At 44.0% G+C, this 18313-nt stretch overlaps 1 protein-coding gene across 2 annotated transcripts; it reads right to left on the bottom strand.

Annotated features, from left to right (window-relative positions):
* Positions 1–1391: 1391 nt before the first annotated feature.
* On the bottom strand, positions 1392–18302 carry SDR39U1 (short chain dehydrogenase/reductase family 39U member 1). 2 transcript variants are annotated; one of them, XM_034411479.3, is made up of 6 exons: positions 18136–18302; positions 15816–15922; positions 13078–13160; positions 10507–10628; positions 7644–7787; positions 1392–3409 (listed from the first exon to the last, which is right to left on the bottom strand). In XM_034411479.3, the coding sequence occupies exons 1-6, from the start codon at positions 18173–18175 to the stop codon at positions 2994–2996; spliced, it is 912 nt and encodes a 303-aa protein (XP_034267370.1). In that variant the 5' UTR covers positions 18176–18302; the 3' UTR covers positions 1392–2993. The 2 variants fall into 2 exon arrangements, with proteins under 2 accessions (XP_034267370.1, XP_034267371.1); XM_034411480.3 differs by having other exon boundaries at positions 17899–18175.
* Positions 18303–18313: the final 11 nt, after the last annotated feature.

Raw genomic sequence — 18313 nt, forward strand, 5'->3', positions numbered from 1 at the left:
TTGTGTTCGTAAGTCGAGGACTAACTGTCCTTTGAGATGTTTGAAAATATGTATTCGAAAGCTGGAATTATCATTAGGATTAGATAGGGTTGTTGTGATGCAGCTTAGCATTTTTAACATTTTTGGCCTGCTGTGATGAACAAAATTGGAAGGGATCTTGGAGGTTATCTAATCTAACCCTCTGCTCAAGCAGAAGGACTGACACCATTTCTGACAAGTCTCTTCTTGAAAGCCTCCAGGGATGAAGCACTCACAACTTCTAAAGTCAAGCTGTTCAAGTGAATGCAAGTAAGAACAGTTTCCAAAACTTTCTTATTTTGCAGCACCGTTACGAATAATTACATTTTTTTAAACTAAAGGTGGCAGGAATTGGATGAGCCATGATGATGCAGTGGTTAGAGTGCAGTATTGCAGACTACTTCTGCTGCCTGCCGGCTGCCTGAAATTTGGCAGTTCGAATCTCATCAGGCTCAAGATTAACTCAGCCTTCCATCCTTCCAAGGTTGGTAAAATGAGGATCCCAATTGTTGGGGGCAATATGCTGACTCTGTAAACTGCTTAGAGAGGGCTGGAAAGCACTGTGAAGCGTGCGACTGCTATTACCTGAACTGGATCTGGAAGCTCAGAAGCTTCCTTTTAGCTGCAGGCCAGACCATCCAAAATCGCCCCAGAAAGCATTTAAATAAATAAATATCGTATTTTTTTGGAGTACGATGTACTCCCCCCCCCCAAAAGAGTTAAAATTTGGGTGCGTCTTATACACCGAATGTAGCCCCGCCCACCTGCTGTCCCCCACCCTTTGGCCTCTGCCTCCCAGCAATTTGCCTCCTTGCAGCAAACAGACCGTTTCAGCTTCAGATTCAGCACATCCTGATTAGCATAAGCAACTGATTGTGGTTGATTCAGCCTCCCGACCTTCAGCTGTTTCAGGTCGCAGGGATTGCCATTGCCTACTGCTGCCACCACACGCCCCATTTTCAGCCTCCGCTGTTTGCTGCAAGGAAACAAATTGCTGGGAGGCAGAGGCAGTTTTTTTTCTTGTGCTAATCAGGATGTGCTGAAACTGAAACAGGCTGTTTGCTGCAAGGAGGCAAATTGCTGGGAGGCAGAGGCAGACTTTTTTTTCTTGTTTTCCTCCCCAAAAAAGGTAGCTGCATCTTATAGTTCAGAGCGTCTTATACTCTGAAAAATATGGTATATTCTGCCTCTTTAGTACTTCTTTGGACATGTCCAAAAGATGACTAGAACAAGATCTCAACTCAAAACAGATTTCACCGGTTAATAAAATATTTGAGGGGGTGGGGGGAACCTAACACAATAAACCAGATAAATGCATTCAGGACATCTTGAGCACACAAGGACGTCAACAAGAGAGAAGACAGGAGATTTGATTTGCTTAACCATGATTTACTGAAAAATTCCACAAAGCGAAAAGCAAATAAACCGCACAATGGCCTCACATGTTGGGCTAATTCAAAGACTCGGGCGGAAGAGATCCTAAGTCAAGAGCAGACCTGTGGCCTTGGGGAAAGATCAGACTGAGAAGCTACTGAGCCCAGTGAAGCTCATGGGGTGGAGGGTTTCCTACCAGTTCCCCCTCTGGAAAAGCCCCCTTCTGCATCCTTGTCTCTGGAGATTCTCAGTCATCCAGGCCATGCTTGTCCCAAAGATGCTGTTTTTTTTTCAGACAGCAACTGGACTTTGTTTTTCCTTGAAGACATTTCGCATTGCATCCAAGAAGCTTCTTCGGTTCTGGCTGAATGGTGGAAGATGGAAGGGTTTATATTCCTTGCAGTCATCCGGTCGTTAGCGCACTTTCTGAGAGTCATTGAGGCCACCTGGAAGTTTATCTGTGTCATCAGGGTCACCTGAATCATGAAAATGGGCGTGGAACCTTCTCAGAACTTCCGAAAGGACTGTGTTGTAAACAGGAGATAGGTGGTGTTGTAGACTCTCCTTCCGTTAAGAGACGGCTTTTCAATCTTAATGTAGATGGCCCTTTGACCCCTCTTTTGAACCAGCGGTCCTCTCTGTCCAGACTTTGCTGTCTTCAAAAGATGCCACACCACCTATCTCTAGTTTGCAATATATTCCTTGCAGCAGTTCCAAGAAGGTTCTACACCAGGTGTGTCAAACTAGCGGCGTCACATGACGTATCGCAACTTTTTTCTCCTTTACCAAATCCGGTGTGGGCATGGCCAGTGCATGACACATCCGGCCCCTGAGCTGCGAGTTTGACAGCCCTGTTCTACACCCATTTTTACTATTCAGGTGACCCTGAGGGCACCGATAAACGTCCAAGGGGCCTCAACAACTCTCAAAAAGAGCACTAACAACCAGATGATTGCAAGGAATATAAATCCTCCCATCCTCAACCATACATCTAGAAATGAAGAAGCTTCTTGGATGAGAATTGAAACGTCTTTAAGGAAAAACAAAGTCTAGTTGACTTTTTTTTTTTTTTTTTAAAAAAAGCACCTTTGGGACTGCCATATCCTTATTTTCTCTTTCCATGTCTCCTTCTAGATGACAAGCCCGGCATCTTAACCTCTAGGCCACTGTACCCCCCAAATAAATAAATACATTCAAAAGTTCGCCCAACATGAGAATCCACCACTGGTATATTCTCCACTCAAAGACCGGTGCGTTGTTTCACAGATACTATAACATTTTTGCTGCCCGTCCCGATTATCGTTAAGTTGTGGTAAGAGAACTTCTAGAAGATAACAAATCTACCATTTACGGGAAGAACCGCTGCAAGCTACTCCTCTTCTCCTCACAGCAACGTTTCCACCATGACATAGATTTTATTCTTTGGGAACAAGCCAATCTTTTTTTGAACAGAGCAACTTCCTGGGTTAGAAACTCCAGTGCTCAAAACAAACCTACGGCGTTACAAGTCAACCTACTTATAAGACTGAGCGTTGCGCCTACCCAGCAAGTATTAGACAAAAACGGAAACATGTTGACATGCAGCCTCACGCCTCCTCAGGTCAATCTAGGATATCCTGGAGAGCAGAGGAAAGATCAGGGAATGCAAACGTGTAGCCGCTCTCGAGAGTTCTCTTGGGGACAACCCGCTGCCCATCGAGCAGCATGGTGCTTCGCTCGGAGCCGAAAACAGCTTTCACTACAAAACCCGGCAGGGGCAAGAAGGCGGGACGTTTGAGCACCGACCCCATCGCTCGGGCAAAGTCCTCATTGGTGGTGTCCACTGCGGTCGGCGACACACCATTTAAGATGCCCCTGAGGCCCTCTTTCTGCAGCGCGTGGGTCACAATTCCTGCCAAGTCGGAGACGTGGATCCACGGGAAATGCTGGTGTCCAGAACCGATGGGGCCTCCCAGTCCAAGGCGGAAAGGCCATATCATCTGGCTAATGGCGCCACCATCTTTGCCTAGGACAGCCCCTTAAAGTAAACAGAGGTATAATTACAGAGTTACATTTCGCGTAGGCTTCCCATACACAATATCTGATGAGATGGGTCTATGACAATTCGCCACGGGCAACTCACCACAGCGATCTTTGCAGGATAATTCACTGTGGCCAACTCTCTGCGAGACAAGCGTTACACTAATATCAAAGAAATGGTGGGACAGAATCACTAAAGAAAGGAGGGACAGTTTGAAATATGAATGACAAAAATTAAAACATTTTTAAAGTTATTTTAAATAATTGAACTGATAATTGTCTCGCGGTGAGTTGTTCCGCAGCAAATTGGCTGTGGCAAGTTGGCTGCTGCAAGTTGGCCGTAACAAGTTGCCCAATTTTGACTGAGATGGTTCTCTGAAGATGGCCCAATGGAACAGATCTGTGTAACACACCAAGCTAGAAAACTGGAGTTCAGTGACACAGCGCAAGCCTAGCAAGCTACATTGTGGCTTAACATGTACAGGTAGTCCTCAATTTACGACCACAATTGAGCCCAAAATTTCTGTTGCTAAGTGAGACATTTGTTAAGTGAGTTTTGCCCCATTTTACAACCGTTCTTGCCACATTCGTTGAACGAACCACTGAAATGGTTAAGTGAATAACACGTTTATTAGTAAATCAGGCTTCCCCATTGTCAGGTCACAAAAGGGGGATCACATGACCCCGGGACACGGCAACCATCATAAATATCTCTGGACAGTGGTTGAGTGATCTCGAGATAGGGGATATAGTCATCGAGCCCTTGTCATGGTCAGATCACTCGTTCCTTCGCCTTGACCTTCGAACCGCGGCACCCCGCTGCAGGGAGGCGGAACCGGTAAGATGGTACCGCCCCAGGCACCTGATAGAACCTGATAGGTTCCAGATGGAGCTTGGGCCAATCCCGGAGGTTCTGGCTCACGCCTCATCTGGGGACCTAGTGGCCGCCTGGGATAGGGCGGCTGCTGGAGCCCTGGATCAAGTCGTGCCTTTGCGGCCTCTGACCCGGCGCCGATCTCGCCTGGCTCCTTGGTTCACCGAGGAGGTGAGGGAGATGAAGCGCCGGAAAAGACGCCTAGAGAGCTGTTGGAGGGCTAGTCTTTCTGAATCTGACCGAACATTGGTAAGATCTCATATTAGGAGTTACCTAGTGGCGATAAAAGCAGCAAAATGTACTCATTTTACTGCTCTTATTGCGTCATCAGATAATCGCCCAGCCACCCTGTTTAGGGTGACCCGCTCCCTGCTCCACCAGGAAGCGCGGGAGGACCCCTTGGAGGGAAGAGCCGAGGATTTTGTTCAGTATCTGTATGACAAAATCACTCAGATTCGGGCAGGTCTGGACTCTGACGGGATAGATCCAGCGAGGGTAACGGAGACAGGTCTTGAGACTGTTATCTGGGATGAGTTTGATCCTGTGACCCCAAATGACGTGGACAGGATTCTGGGTAGATTGAACGTGACCACATGTTTGTTGGACCCGTGTCCCTCCTGGTTAGTGCTGGCTTCCCGGGAGGTGACGCGAGGCTGGTTCCAGGGGATTATAAATGCTTCGTTGGGTGAGGGTGTCTTTCCCACCGCCCTGAAAAAGGCGGTGGTAAGGCCTCTCCTCAAGAAGCCTTCCCTGGACCCGGCAGTATTGGCTAATTATTGTCCAGTCTCCAACCTTTGCTTCGTTGCGAAGGTTGTTGAGAGTGTGGTTGCGCGACAGGTACCCCAGTACCTGGATGAAGCGTCATATCTAGATCCGTTCCAGTCGGGCTTCAGGCCTGGGTACAGCACGGAAACGGCATTGGTCACATTGGTTGATGATCTCTGGAGGGCTCGGGACAGGGGTTGTTCCTCTGTCCTGGTCCTGTTAGACCTCTCAACGGCTTTTGATACCATCGACCATGGTATCATGCTGCACCGGCTGGAAGGGTTGGGGGTGAGAGGCACCGTTTTACGGTGGTTCTCCTCCTTTCTCTCTGACCGGTCGCAGTCTGTGTTGACAGGGGGGCAGAGATCGACCCCGAGGCCCCTTATATGTGGGGTGCCGCAGGGATCGGTTCTCTCGCCCCTTCTGTTCAACATTTATGTAAAGCCGCTGGGCGAGATCATCCGTGGTTTCGGGGTGAAGTACCATCTGTACGCTGACGACACCCAGCTGTACATCTCCACCCCGGACCACCCCAACGATGCCCTTGAAGTGATGTCCCAGTGCCTGGAGGCCGTACGGATCTGGATGGGGAGAAACGGGCTCAGGCTCAACCCATCCAAGACCGAGTGGCTGTGGTTTCCGACGTCCCAATATAGTCAGCTGGTGCCATCGCTGGCTATTGGGGGCGAATCATTGGCCCCCACGGAAAGGGCTCGTAACTTGGGCGTCCTCCTGGACTCACGGCTGTCTTTAGAAGAGCACTTGACGGCCGTGACCGGGAGGATTTTTCATCAGGTTCGTCTGATTCGCCAGTTGCGTCCCTTTCTAGATCGGGACTCGTTACGCACAGTCACTCATGCCCTCGTCACCTCTCGTCTGGACTATTGTAATGCTCTCTACATGGGGCTCCCCTTGAGGTGTACCCGGAGGCTCCAACTGGCGCAGAGTGCGGCCGCGCGGGTGGTTATGGGAGCAACATGGAGCTCCCATGTAACACCTCTCCTGCGCGAGCTGCACTGGCTCCCGGTGGTCTTCCGGGTGCGCTTCAAGGTTCTGGTTACCACCTTTAAAGCGCTCCATGGCTTAGGACCTGGTTACTTACGGGACCGCCTACTACCATCAACAGCCTCCCACCGACCAGTACGCTCCCACAGAGAGGGGCTCCTCCAGGTGCTGTCGGCCAAACAATGTCGGCTGTCGGCCCCTAGGGGGAGAGCCTTCTCTGTGGGGGCACTGACGATCTGGAATGAGCTCCCCCCAGAGATACGGAGGATTCCGGATCTGCGCACCTTCCACTGCGAGTTGAAGACGCTTTTATTTCATCAAGCTGGCCTCGCCTAAATCTTCTCCCTTTTAAGTGTAAATTTTAAATTTTTAATGTATTTTAAAATTATGGGTATTTTAAATTATGGGTATTAATTCAGCCAAATTTATTTAATTCATTTTATTCGATTTTAAATTTTGTATATCTATGTGTTTTATTTCATGGCTGTGCACCACCCTGAGTCCTTCGGGAGTAGGGCGGTATAGAAATTCAATAAAATAAAATAAATAAAATAAATATGACTCAATTGCCAAACATCTGAATCTCGATCATGTGACCATGGCAATGCTGCCGTGGTCGTAAGTCTGAAAAACAGCCATAAGTCACTTTTTTCAGTGCTGTTTTTAATTTAGAACGGTCACGTTAAAAAAACTATTGTAAGTCAAGAACTAACTGTACGTGATTCCAACACCACACATTATTCCAGTTGTTTGTGATGAGTGGAAAGAGGTGTGCTTGCTTTATCAGGGGAAACACAATCAAAGACATTTATAACCAAAAGCCACAATGAATGAGAATTGAATCAGAAACTTCCTAATTTCCATGTAGGAAAACAACAACGTTTCCCCAACTTTCTAGGATCCTCATCCTAGGGCGCGCAGGGAAGAACACAGAAGAGAGCAATGTGAGTTGGGTGGCTTACGAGGAAAGAAAGGGCACCGATTCCCTTCATAAGGCACACCTGGGGATGGAGTTTAAAGGAGAGGCAGTTGGGAGGGGCATTTGTCGGGAACAAACACTGAATTCATACAGTGTTGAGAGTGGAGCCTGCGTTCCTGGCATTCCTCCTGACTGTTTGAATTATAGTTGTGCTTCTATGTGCTTATCTTGCCTTGCTGAAAAGTGAATTCTTCACTTTTGGGACTCATTATCTTGTACTGTTGGAGTGACTGATTTGCAGTCATTCTGCTTACAGCGTTTGGACTGGAGTATCTGCGGACAAAAGCTGCTGCAGGTTTGTGAGAGAGCTTTTCTTCAGGCCGGAGAGTAAATGGGACTTTGGGAGCAGAGTTGGTGCCAGTAAAGGGACTCATACCGGTTCTCTGGCTGTGTTGCCTTCATGCCACGCTCTGGGTCATCACAGCGTGCTTGCCTGCATACCACAGATGAGGCTTCGCTTGTTTGCATGGCCAGGTTGCTGGCATGCTGCGGACCATTGGTGGTCCGCAGACCGAGGAGACTCCTGGTCTACAAAAAGTATCTTCAAAGTAGAAGTTTGGAATTTGTAGTCTACAATTAAATGTCCCCATGTTGCGCATCTTGTCTTACCAGATCTCACTACCAGTTGGCGAGTGGCTTCACTAGGAATTTTAGCTGCTTCCTCCCAAGAGGTCACCAAGCGAGAAAAGAAATCGAAGTCTCCACCAAGACTTTCTTCAGTGTATTTGGTGGTGTGGCTGGGCCGGTAATATCCTGGAGGAGGTATTAGACAGTAATTAATTACAGAACTGTACTCCGTGAAAATATCTTTATAGCTCTTAGGACAAACACACCATCTTTTAGATCTGAATTTTGGAATATATCTACCAAACTTTTTTGAGAAATACTTTTTCCCAAAAAAGCTGTAGAAATTATTACTCAGTTAGTGCAAGAATACAGAAACTAGCTTTTTGAGGTTTCCAGAACATATCTTGGCTTAATCATTATTCAGTTAAGTTTCATAGCTATTCTTCTTTTAAATCCAGGATTGGAAACTTTTAACCCTGCAGATGTTAGTGGTCTACAATTCATAACCACTTCAATATAGAGGGTCCTTAATGCAGAATATGGGACCTGGAGTTCATGAACATCTGTAGGGCCATAAATATATTTATTCTATTTTTTTTTTTTCCCGACCCTGCAATCCATTGCTTTGGGTCGGGGTCAGGGCGACTGATTTGGAGCTGAGAGTTTATTGACTGGATGCCCTTCCTGACACCTATGCAGAGTTCACAGCAGATAATTATTCATTGCGGCCAGAGAAATATCTGATACTATCTAGGATCAAACTCACAACCTCCTGATTATGAGGTGAGAGCTCCACCTCTAGGCCACCACGCCACTCCCAACTACCCCATTTACTATTTACTTGGCTTTGAATTCCTTTTATGCACCTCACACACTGAAAACTTGTTTGCTTAATCACATTTTTATTGAACAAACCACTGTTGATTGGTCCTGAACACCCTACAGCCCAAATCATGACTATAATGGCTGAATTCACTGAGCCACTACCTACTTCAAAAATTTTGGCAAAAGTTTTGACTTTTCTACATCAATGACACTCTTCACTCTCAGATGTCAGCTTTTGCAAGCTACACCAATCCCCAATTAACCCTAAACCCTAAGGGGGAAAATGCATCCATTTCAAGCAGACCCTAATACAGTGTTTGTCAATCATGTGAATTTTAAGGTATATACTTCAACTCTCAGGATTCCCCAGCCAGCCATGCTGGCTGAGGAACTCAGGGAGTTGAAGTCCACACATCTTAAATGTTGGCAAGCTGGACAAACACTGCCTTAAGATATTAAAGCTGCTTGTCAGTATTCTTTCATAACAACCTATGAACATTCAATAGAACCCAGCAATAAGATCAATGGTTTTAAGGTTCTTGGGGTAGATACATAAATTTTGTCGGTTGCTTTATAGCACGTATGACATTGTAAACCGCTTAGAGAGGGCTGTAAAGCACTATGAAGCGGTCTATAAGTCTATTGCTATAAGCGAAATTGCTGCTCTACAGGTAGTTCTCGATTTACAGAACTTCACTTAGTGACTGTTCAAAGTTGGAACGGCACTGAAAAAAGGGACTCGTGACCATTTTTCACACGTGTGACCGTTGCTGCATCCCCAGACTCACGTGATTTACATTTGGATGCTTGACAACTGACTGATGTTTATAACGGTTGCAGCGCCCCTGAGTTAAAGGATCCTCTTTTGCGACCTTCTTGACAAGCAAAGCAGTGGTGAAATGTAAAATTAGTTACTACCGGTTCTGTGGGTGTGCCTTGGTAGAGGGGGAGGTAATGTGACTGGGTGGGCATGGCCAACTTTTTTTTTTTTTTTTTACTTTTAAAAGCATTTTTTCTACAACCTCTTCGGCTGAAGAGGTTGTAAAAAAAAATGCTTTTAGTATCGTTCCAATTTTAGTATGTGCTGCCGTAGCAAGCACAGGGGGGGGGGGGAATGCTTTTAAAAGCCTCTGACGATCCCAGCTGAGCCGCACGATCATCAGAGGCTCTTTTTTTTTACTTTTAAAAGCATTTTTTCGGCCAAAGATGTTGTAGAAAAAATGCTTTTAAAAGTAAAAAAAAAAAATGGTGATCGTGCGGCTTAGCTGGGCATGGGAGGTGGGCAGGGATTTTTGCTATCGGTTCTCCAAACCACCCACCGCCATCGCTACTGAATTGGGCTTTCCGGTCCAAACAGGGAACATTTCACCCCTGAGCCAGGGGTGAAACCCCTGTCAAAGTCAAGGGAGAAACCAGATCCACTTCACAACCCTGTTACTAACTTAACAACTGCAATGATTCACATAACAAATGTGGCAAATCCACATAACAGATTTCTCACATACGTTTTGGGCTCAACTGTGGTCGTGAGTTGAGGGCTACCTGTACTTGACACAAACTGGTTTAAAAGTAGTTCCCATCCAGGCTGAGGGATTAATTTGGTTCCCAAAACTCTTTTTCCTATTATAGGTAATCCTTGATTTATAACGGTTCATTTCATGACTGTTTGACATTAACAATGGCACTGGAAAAAGTGACTTAGGAACGTTTTTCACACTTACGACCGTTGTGGCATCCCCATGGTCACGCGATCAAGATCCAAGGTGCTCGGCAACTGACTCATATTTATGACGGTTGCAGTGTCCCCGGTTCAACTTTTGCGACCTTCTGACAAGCAAAGTCAATGGGGAAGCCAGATTCACTGAGCAACTGCTTTACTAACTTAACGACAGCAGCGATTCACTTAACGAGAAAAGCAAGAAAGGTGGCAGTGTGGGGCAAAACTCACTCGAGAATGGTCTCTCTTAGCGAAAGAAATTTTGGGCTCCATTGCGGTTGTACGTTGAGGACTACCTGCGCTTACACTCAATCTTTACTTACAGTTAAAGGGATAGCAAAGTTACAACACTGTGAGTAATACCTATGCCGCTGACAAGGACCCAGGCCTGAGGTGGGTGTTCAGTATCTCTGATGGCTTTCGCCAAGGATTTTGTGGTCTCTACTCGGCTGGAAATGACCTCCTGACGGAAGGCATCATTCCACCTGCAGAAGCCCGCCCCCCCCAAAAAAGGCATCAGTCTTTTCAAAAATAGTTTTATCCTTCCACTAACATTGCCTATTTTCACAACTTTAAAGTCTGCTGATTGTTCCACCCAGGGAAAAAAAAACCAAAAACACGTTTCTAGCAAAACCTGTCTGAATGCCTTGCATGGCATCTAAGAACTCGCTTCTTCTAGGAATCAAGAGCTTGTTCTCTCTGCGTAGAATTTCGGGAAGAAAGAAAGAAAGAAAGAAAGACCTTTACTTTCCCTGCAGGTAAATAACAATCCATCAAGATGAATAAAGGTACCTTAACTAATGACAGAGAACTTTAATCCTATTACGAATCCCTCTAACAGGTCATAAGGGTTAAGTAGTTAACAGGTCATAAGGGTTAAGTAGTTAACAGGTCATAAGGGTTAAGTAGGCGATGATGTTCAGCTTGTGAGCCAAGAATCTTCCTTAAATACCATATTTTTCGGACTATAAAACACACTTTTTTGTCTCCGAAAAGGGGGTGAAAATGCCTGTGTGTCTTATAGATCGAATATTGCCAAAAACCCCACCCACATGCCAGCTGTTTTTTTGCCTCCACACGCCCCATTTTCAGGCCTTTCTTTGGCCCGTTTTTGGGCCTTTCTTCAGCCCGTTTTCAAGGCTTTTTTCGGCCATTTTTTTGGAAAAACGGCCTGAAATAAAGCCTCATAAACAAGCCCATAAAAACCTCAAAAACAGACCAAAAAAACCCTCAGAAATGGACTGAAAAAAGCCTCAAAAATGAGCTGAAAAAAGCCTCGAAAACGGGCCGAAAAAAGGCTGGAAAAGGCCTGAAAAAAGGCCTCAAAATGGGGCATGCAGAGGGCAAAAACTTTTTTTTCTTGATTTCCTCTTTAAATTTAGGTGCGTCTTATAGTCAGGTGCATTTTATAGTCTGAAAAATACGGTATACAGGATCCATTTTATTTTTTTCCCCTTTCAACGAAATATTGGAAAGGAATGATGAAATGGGGGTTTGGGATCTTGGGTATATTTCTGTAGGCAGAGAAGCGGGAGAGATCAAGGCCGGGTCTGGTATAGGGGTCTCCAAACATGGCAACTTTTAAGATCTGTGGACTTCAATTCCCCAGTCAGCATAGTTGGTAGAGAGATGCTGGGAGTTGGAAGTCCAGGAGTCTTAGATTTGCCAAATTTGCACAGCTCTTTTCTAGTGCATCCCTAAGGGAGACCGCAGCTGGGCAACAGCTTAAAATATTGTTGACTGCTGCATTTTACCAACTTCCCTTTTCTCCTGGTCCTGTGGCCCGAAGAGACGACAGGCAGTCCACCTTGTGCATCCAAATGCAAATACAACAAGAGAGGAAAGCAGAAATGAGCAGACACAATGCATGGCGAAGAATATAGATGTCTCCTAAAACCACAGCTGGTAATGGAATTGGAAGGAATTCCGGAAGCCAGGCTCTACATATTTTCCTGACTATGTTTTTAAGTTCTTCTCCGTGATCCAATCGTCCATACCAAATTAAGGTCTTCAAGAAACGTTCAATACACAAACCTGCCTATGCCCTACCAAGTGGATGCACATCCTGAAGCCTCAGGGCTTCACACAGCACTTGAAGCCTTGACCGTAGCCATGCAAAGCCCTTCCTCCAGTGGTCACTCAATTTTAACAATTAAGTTGAAAGAAGGGGACGTTCATTATTAAAAATATGAAAGGAAGTCAGGGTAAACGTTCTCAACTTTTTAATCAAATCAAATCAAATCAATAGTTCTTCTCTGAGCTCAGGAATCCCTACCTCCCTATTCTCTCATTCCGAATGGGAGAGTTCTGGAAAACTGTGGTAGCTCCAGTTCTAGACAGACAGAATATAGAATATATATAATAAAATTAGAATAGGATAGAGATAGGGATTGGATGGGTTGGGGTAGGGTTGGTGTGGGTGGGATGGAATCAAATAGAGTGGAGTGGGATAGGAATAGGGATAGAGAGAGGAGAGGAGAGGAGAGGAGAGGAAAGGAGAGGAGAGGAGAGGAGAGGAGAGGAGAGGAGAGGAGAGGAGAGGAGAGGAGAGGAGAGGAGAGGAGAAAATAGAGTATAGTAGGGTGGAGTGGAATGGAAGGATAGGATAGGATAGGATAGGATAGGATAGGATAGGATAGGATAGGATAGGATAGAATAGAATAGAATAGAATAGAATAGAATAATTCTGAAGGGAAGACTTCTTATAGGAATAGAAACAGGAATAGGAATAGGAATAGGAATAGGAATAGGAATAGGAATAGGAATAGGAACAGAACAGAACAATTCTGGAGGCAAGACGTCTTGTTGCAAAGGCACTTGTCAATTCTGCTTAACATCCCTACTTCTAAGCACAATTGAGGAAACAGTCGGTGAATATGAGGAAACCACATTCATGTCCTGCAACTGACCTTGTCCAAAATCATTGAGACTTACCTCTGAAGAGGATTGAGGACATTTATTCCAGCCAGGTTGACCACTCCTTCACAGGAAGGGAGGCCCACACGGGAGAGTTCATCCTAGAAATGAAAACACAAACTCAGGATTTGTCAGGTTGTTGTTTTTTTTCTCTTCAAACCCATTTTCCTATATCCCCCATCATTAACAGAGGGAAAAGCTGCTGCGTATAACAACAGTATTAGCAATACACGGAAACATCAAATCAATTATTGATGAAGGAATAAGAGAAAATATTATTAACAGAACAACTTTCCAAATATGACAAAAGTATTCCATCTTGCTCATTTGCAAAAAAAATAAAAATAAAAAAACCCTAAACCTAATTTAAATCTGATAAAAACCAATGCATTTTGACAGACTTCCCAGATAAACCGGACAAGAAAGACAATTATATGAGCTAATTATACTTTATTATAAGGCTACGTTAATAGTATCTTGCAAATGAGCAGCGTTGTGGCCTAGTGGTGAGAGTTCAAGCCCAGGTAGCGGCAGATAACCCAAGTAAAAATATCTGCTATGAACGAATGGTTCAGCTCCATCCAGTCACCCGACTCTACCCCCGAATTATGGGATTAAAAGATCGTAAAAGGGGAATTTATTAATAGAATCTTGAAAGTCTGAAGGTACAAATCTCTAGCCGACACTTTTAAAACTGTTTGATCCATTAAGATGGGTCTTTCCTAAGTGCCTTTCTTATATCTGATTGTTTTCTGGGCACTAGCTCTTCCCATCCCTCAAGGTTGTCCTCACATACCATTACAAACCTTTGCTACAAATGAGATGTAATTTATCCTTCTAAGGTTATAGAATAATTATTTTAGCTAACTCTCCACGGTTGAAAAGTCTAGAGTTTTCTACCTTATCCCAAATACTCAGGACAGAACTAGAAAGAAACTAGACAGAAAACATTACCTGAGAAGTCCAAATCATGCGACTTTTTTTTTTTGTTTGTTATTGTATTAAGCTGATTTTCAGATGACAGAAATCAATAGTGTCTCATTTCCTTTCCCCCTGCACCCCAATTTAAATTCTACACCAATCTAGTCAGTCCACTGCATCGGGTGGATTAATTTAAATTAAATTTAATTTAATTTAAATTTATTAATTTAAATTAAATTAATTTAAATTAATTTAAATTAAAAATTAATTTATTAAATTTATTAATTTATTAAAATTTAAATTAAATTTAAATTAAATTTAAATTAAATTATTTAGACTGCAGGGGTTTCTAACCTTTCTGGGTAGCAGGGGGAGGGGGGAAAGAGGGGATGATTTTGTGGGAGGGGCAAGCACATGTGTGCACGCGCACCTGCAATGTTCATGGTGACGCTTGCGCACATGGGGCCACAAATTCCCATGACGAGGCTGGTGTGAGTGGGGCTGTGGGCTCCTACGAGTGGGGCCGTGGGCACTTGTGAAGCGGCTCATGAGTTGGGCCGCAGGCGTCTGGACGAGGCTCATGCACGTGGAGGTGTGCGCACTGACCAGCCACTCAGGTGGACCGGTGGCGATTAGCTCGTGGGCCACAGCTCACAGGTTGGGGACCCCTGCTTTAGAATCCTTCTGATTTCTACTTTCCAGAGACTAAATCAATTCTCGCTCTACAATATTTTAGAGGCTTAATTATTAACTACAGGTAGTCCTCAACTTATTACCATAAATTGAGCGCAAAGTTTCTGTCACTAAGCGAGACAGCTGTTAAGTGACTTTGGCTCCGTTTTATGATCTTTCTTGCCATAGTTGTTAAGTGAATTGCTGTGGTTGTACAGTTAGCAACACAGTTGTTCAGTGAATCTGGCTTCCCCATTGGCTTTGCTTGTCAGAAGGTCGCAAAAGGGGATCACATACCCTGGGATCCAGCAACAGGTCATAAATATGAGTCAGTTGCCAAACATCTAAATTTTGATCGCATAATATTTCAATGATCCTAAGTGTGGAAAATGGCCTTGAGTCACTTTTTACAGTGCTGTTGTAACTTCTAACAGTCACTAAACGAACTGTTGTAAGTTGAGGACTACTTGTATACATTTCCATCACAAATGGCTCACACATTCCCTATCGTTAACTTTGCTATCCCCATCGACAACAAATGAGCATCCAAATAAACCGTTCTGCTTTGTCACTGCATTTTAGTGCTCAATGGGAGCAGCTTTTGTCAGAAAGCAAAGAAATGGCCTTAAATTCATCTAACTTCTCCTGTAAGCTGCCCTATAGATTCTTCAGGTTTTTTTGTAACTTCCATCTCCTCTTCATCTATACCAGGGGTCAGCAACCTTAAACACTCAAAGAGCCACAAAGGTCCTAACCAGAAGCCCCCTGTTCAATTCTGGAGCCGACTGGAAATCCGGTTCCCCATCATAGAGTCTCCTCCTAGCGCGGCATCCTTTTTCCTCTACCTGTCCTAACTGAAAGTCCTATCAATTGTGGAGCTGACTGGAAAACCTGCTCCTTGCCATAGAGTCTCTTCCTAGTGCACTGTGCTTTTTCTCCCATAACCAGAAGCTCCTCTCAAAATTGTGATGGCAACACGGAGCCACAGCAGAGGGATGAAAGAGCCACATGCAGCTCCAGAGCCACAGGTTGCTGATCCCTGATCTATACAAATCTTTCTTCCATTGTCACTTCAGAAGAAATTAAATTGCAACCGTCCAATCTGGAAAGAATTTAAACATATCTTTCTCAGTCTTAGCTTGTTTTAAGCCCCTGCTTCTTACCCAGGTTAACCGGTTTTTTCCAGGTTGACGAGAAATAAGGGTGACTTCATGGCCTTGGCTCCTTAGCACCCGGCTTAAGTTTCGGCCAATAAATCCAGTCCCGCCACCTAAATTACATTCAGAAGGAGACCATGAAATAATGAGCTAGTTAACAACAACCACAATCTGTTGAGAAATTATTTAATTATTTATTAAATTTATATCCTATTTTTTCTCCAGGAGTTTGTAATGGATTACTTAGGAACCTTCTTTCAATTTACCCTCACAACCCTATCCTTGGTTGTGCTGGGAAAAGGTGCATCCTTTAGGTTTCCTTGGCTAATATTGAAAATTTAAATCTAACCTTCCCAATTCCCCTACATTCAAACTGAAGTGACTATGTTAAGTTCATTTATTTACATTGTTTAGATTATTCCTTTATTATTTTTATAAATAACTCAAGACAGGGAACATACCTCATACTTATTCCTTCCCCTATTTTCTACACAATAACAACCTTTTGAGGTGGGTTAGGCTAAGAGAAAAGAACTGGCCCAAAGTCATCCAACTCCATTGAACATCCATTCATGCCTAATGCAGAACTAGAACTGAGTTTCCTGATTTCTAGCGAGGTATCTTCACCACTAGACCAAACTGGCTTAAGTTTTAGTTTAACAATTCATTAACGTTTATGATCCTCATCTTCAGTTCTCAAGGAGATTGTCTCTTTCCTAAAATCTGAATATTCCATTCAATAAACACAAACAGCTTCCCTTCCTTCTGGCAAGTGACTCCCTTCCTTAAAACAAACAAAAAGTTGAGGGAAATTGTTTGAACCATCCACAAAAAAGGAATATTCTATGAGGGGAGTTTATTTATTCAGTCAATTGCTATAGCCACCCATCTCAGTCAATGATCTGTACAGTTTACAATTCAAAAATATATTACAAGTAAAATACTAAAACATTATAAAACAAAACAATTTAAAAAATCCAAATTAAATATACATAGCAGCCAAGATACTTGGCCAGTTAGCAATGCAGCCAGGAAACTGGGCTTTCTTCAGCACCCCAAACTCAGAACACAGCCAGGTTTTTATTATTATTATTTTTATTATTTATTTGATTTGTATGCCGCCCTATCTCCATAGGACTCAGGGAGGCTCACAACAATTAAAATCAAACCAGATAAAACATGTTAAAATACATATTAAACACAGGGAGGAGAAAGGGACGGAGGAAAAGAGAGAGAGGAAGGAAAAGAGAGACAGAGAGAGGGAGGGAGGGAAAGAGACAGAGAGAAAGAGAGAGAGGGAGGGAAAGAGATATGATATTGTTGTTAAACATAGTATTTCAAAAGCAGAAAAAAAAATGAAGGGGTATAAAAGTGCATTTATCCTGTTTTTTTCTTAGAACAATTAGCTGAACTCTGCCTTGCTTATCATTATTTTACGTACTAAAGCCTCATTATTCAGGTTAAATTGCCGTGTTGGCACTTTGCGATAAATAAGTGGGGTTTTGGGTTGCAGTTTGGGACACTCGGTCTCTAAAAGGCTCGCCATCACTGCTTGTAAGGCATCAGGGCTAGAAAACCAGGAGATCAGAAATCCTAGATCTGCCTTAAAGCACAAAGCCTGGCTAGGTGACCTTGGACTAGTTAGTAGTCCCTTTCTGGCAGCTCTAAGTAAGGAGGCAAAAAAGGGGGAATTTTGAGTGACTGTGAAAAATGTAAAAAAAAAAAAAAGAAACTGCCAAGAAAGCTGCAGAGATTCCACTCAAGTGATTGCCAGCAGTTCAACACGGACTGAAAGGCACAAAATTAAAAAAGAAAATGAAAAAAAAGAGCATTATTGATGGAGTACTCCTGTCTTTTTTTCTGCAAAAAGAAAAAAAAATAAGAAATCCCCCTTTTCTTTTCTAGATGTATAATATCCCACCCTTCCTGAAGGCAGCATCCCTAGCAAGGAAGCAGGTTGGGAAAAAGAGAGAGAAAAGAGCACCGGTCCCAAACTTGAATGAAGGTCGACCTGAACCTCCCCAAGTCCTCATTTAATGACTTGAGAAAAAATGAAGGAGAGACCAAATCCTTCAACTGGGACACCCACCACACATACACACCGATTCCTCAAAGAGAAATCTCACGTTCACCCTTTGCACGCATCCCCGCGTGTCGACCGCAGTTCAAGGTTGGCGCTAATCCAGCCAAGAATTGCAAATTGCAATTGCAAAAAAAAATAAAAATAAAATAAGGCCACCCCGCAGCAAAGAAAACAGCCGTTGCTCCCATTGAAAAAAAAAAGGGGCGCCCGTCGGCTCTTAAAGCGAAAGCGACCACCACTCACCGATTAAGACTCTCATGATTTTAAACGAGTCCGGGCGCATGCGTAGGAAGTCTCCGAATCAAACGGAGAGCGAGAGAGAAAAAGAGAGAGAGAGAGAGAGAGAGAGGAGACGAAGTGAGGCACAGAGCGGCCTTCCGGGAGAAACCCGCAGAGCTCAGCCGGAAATGAAACTGAGAGA

This window comes from Pantherophis guttatus, chromosome 4 (assembly GCF_059756535.1).
Source record: "Pantherophis guttatus breed Tessera chromosome 4, ASM5975653v1, whole genome shotgun sequence".
Classification (NCBI taxonomy): domain Eukaryota; kingdom Metazoa; phylum Chordata; class Lepidosauria; order Squamata; family Colubridae; genus Pantherophis; species Pantherophis guttatus.

What these genes read in the sequence shown, in the direction of transcription:
- SDR39U1 (XM_034411479.3), bottom strand. Translation starts at nt 18,175, where the DNA reads ATGCGCCCGGACTCGTTTAAAATCATGAGAGTCTTAATCG. An exon ending in AATCATGAGAGTCTTAATCG is followed by an intron (nt 15,923 to 18,135) that starts GTGAGTGGTGGT and finishes AATGTAATTTAG; the next exon opens with GTGGCGGGACTGGATTTATT. An exon ending in GTCCTCAATCCTCTTCAGAG is followed by an intron (nt 10,629 to 13,077) that starts GTAAGTCTCAAT and finishes GGGCTTCTGCAG; the next exon opens with GTGGAATGATGCCTTCCGTC.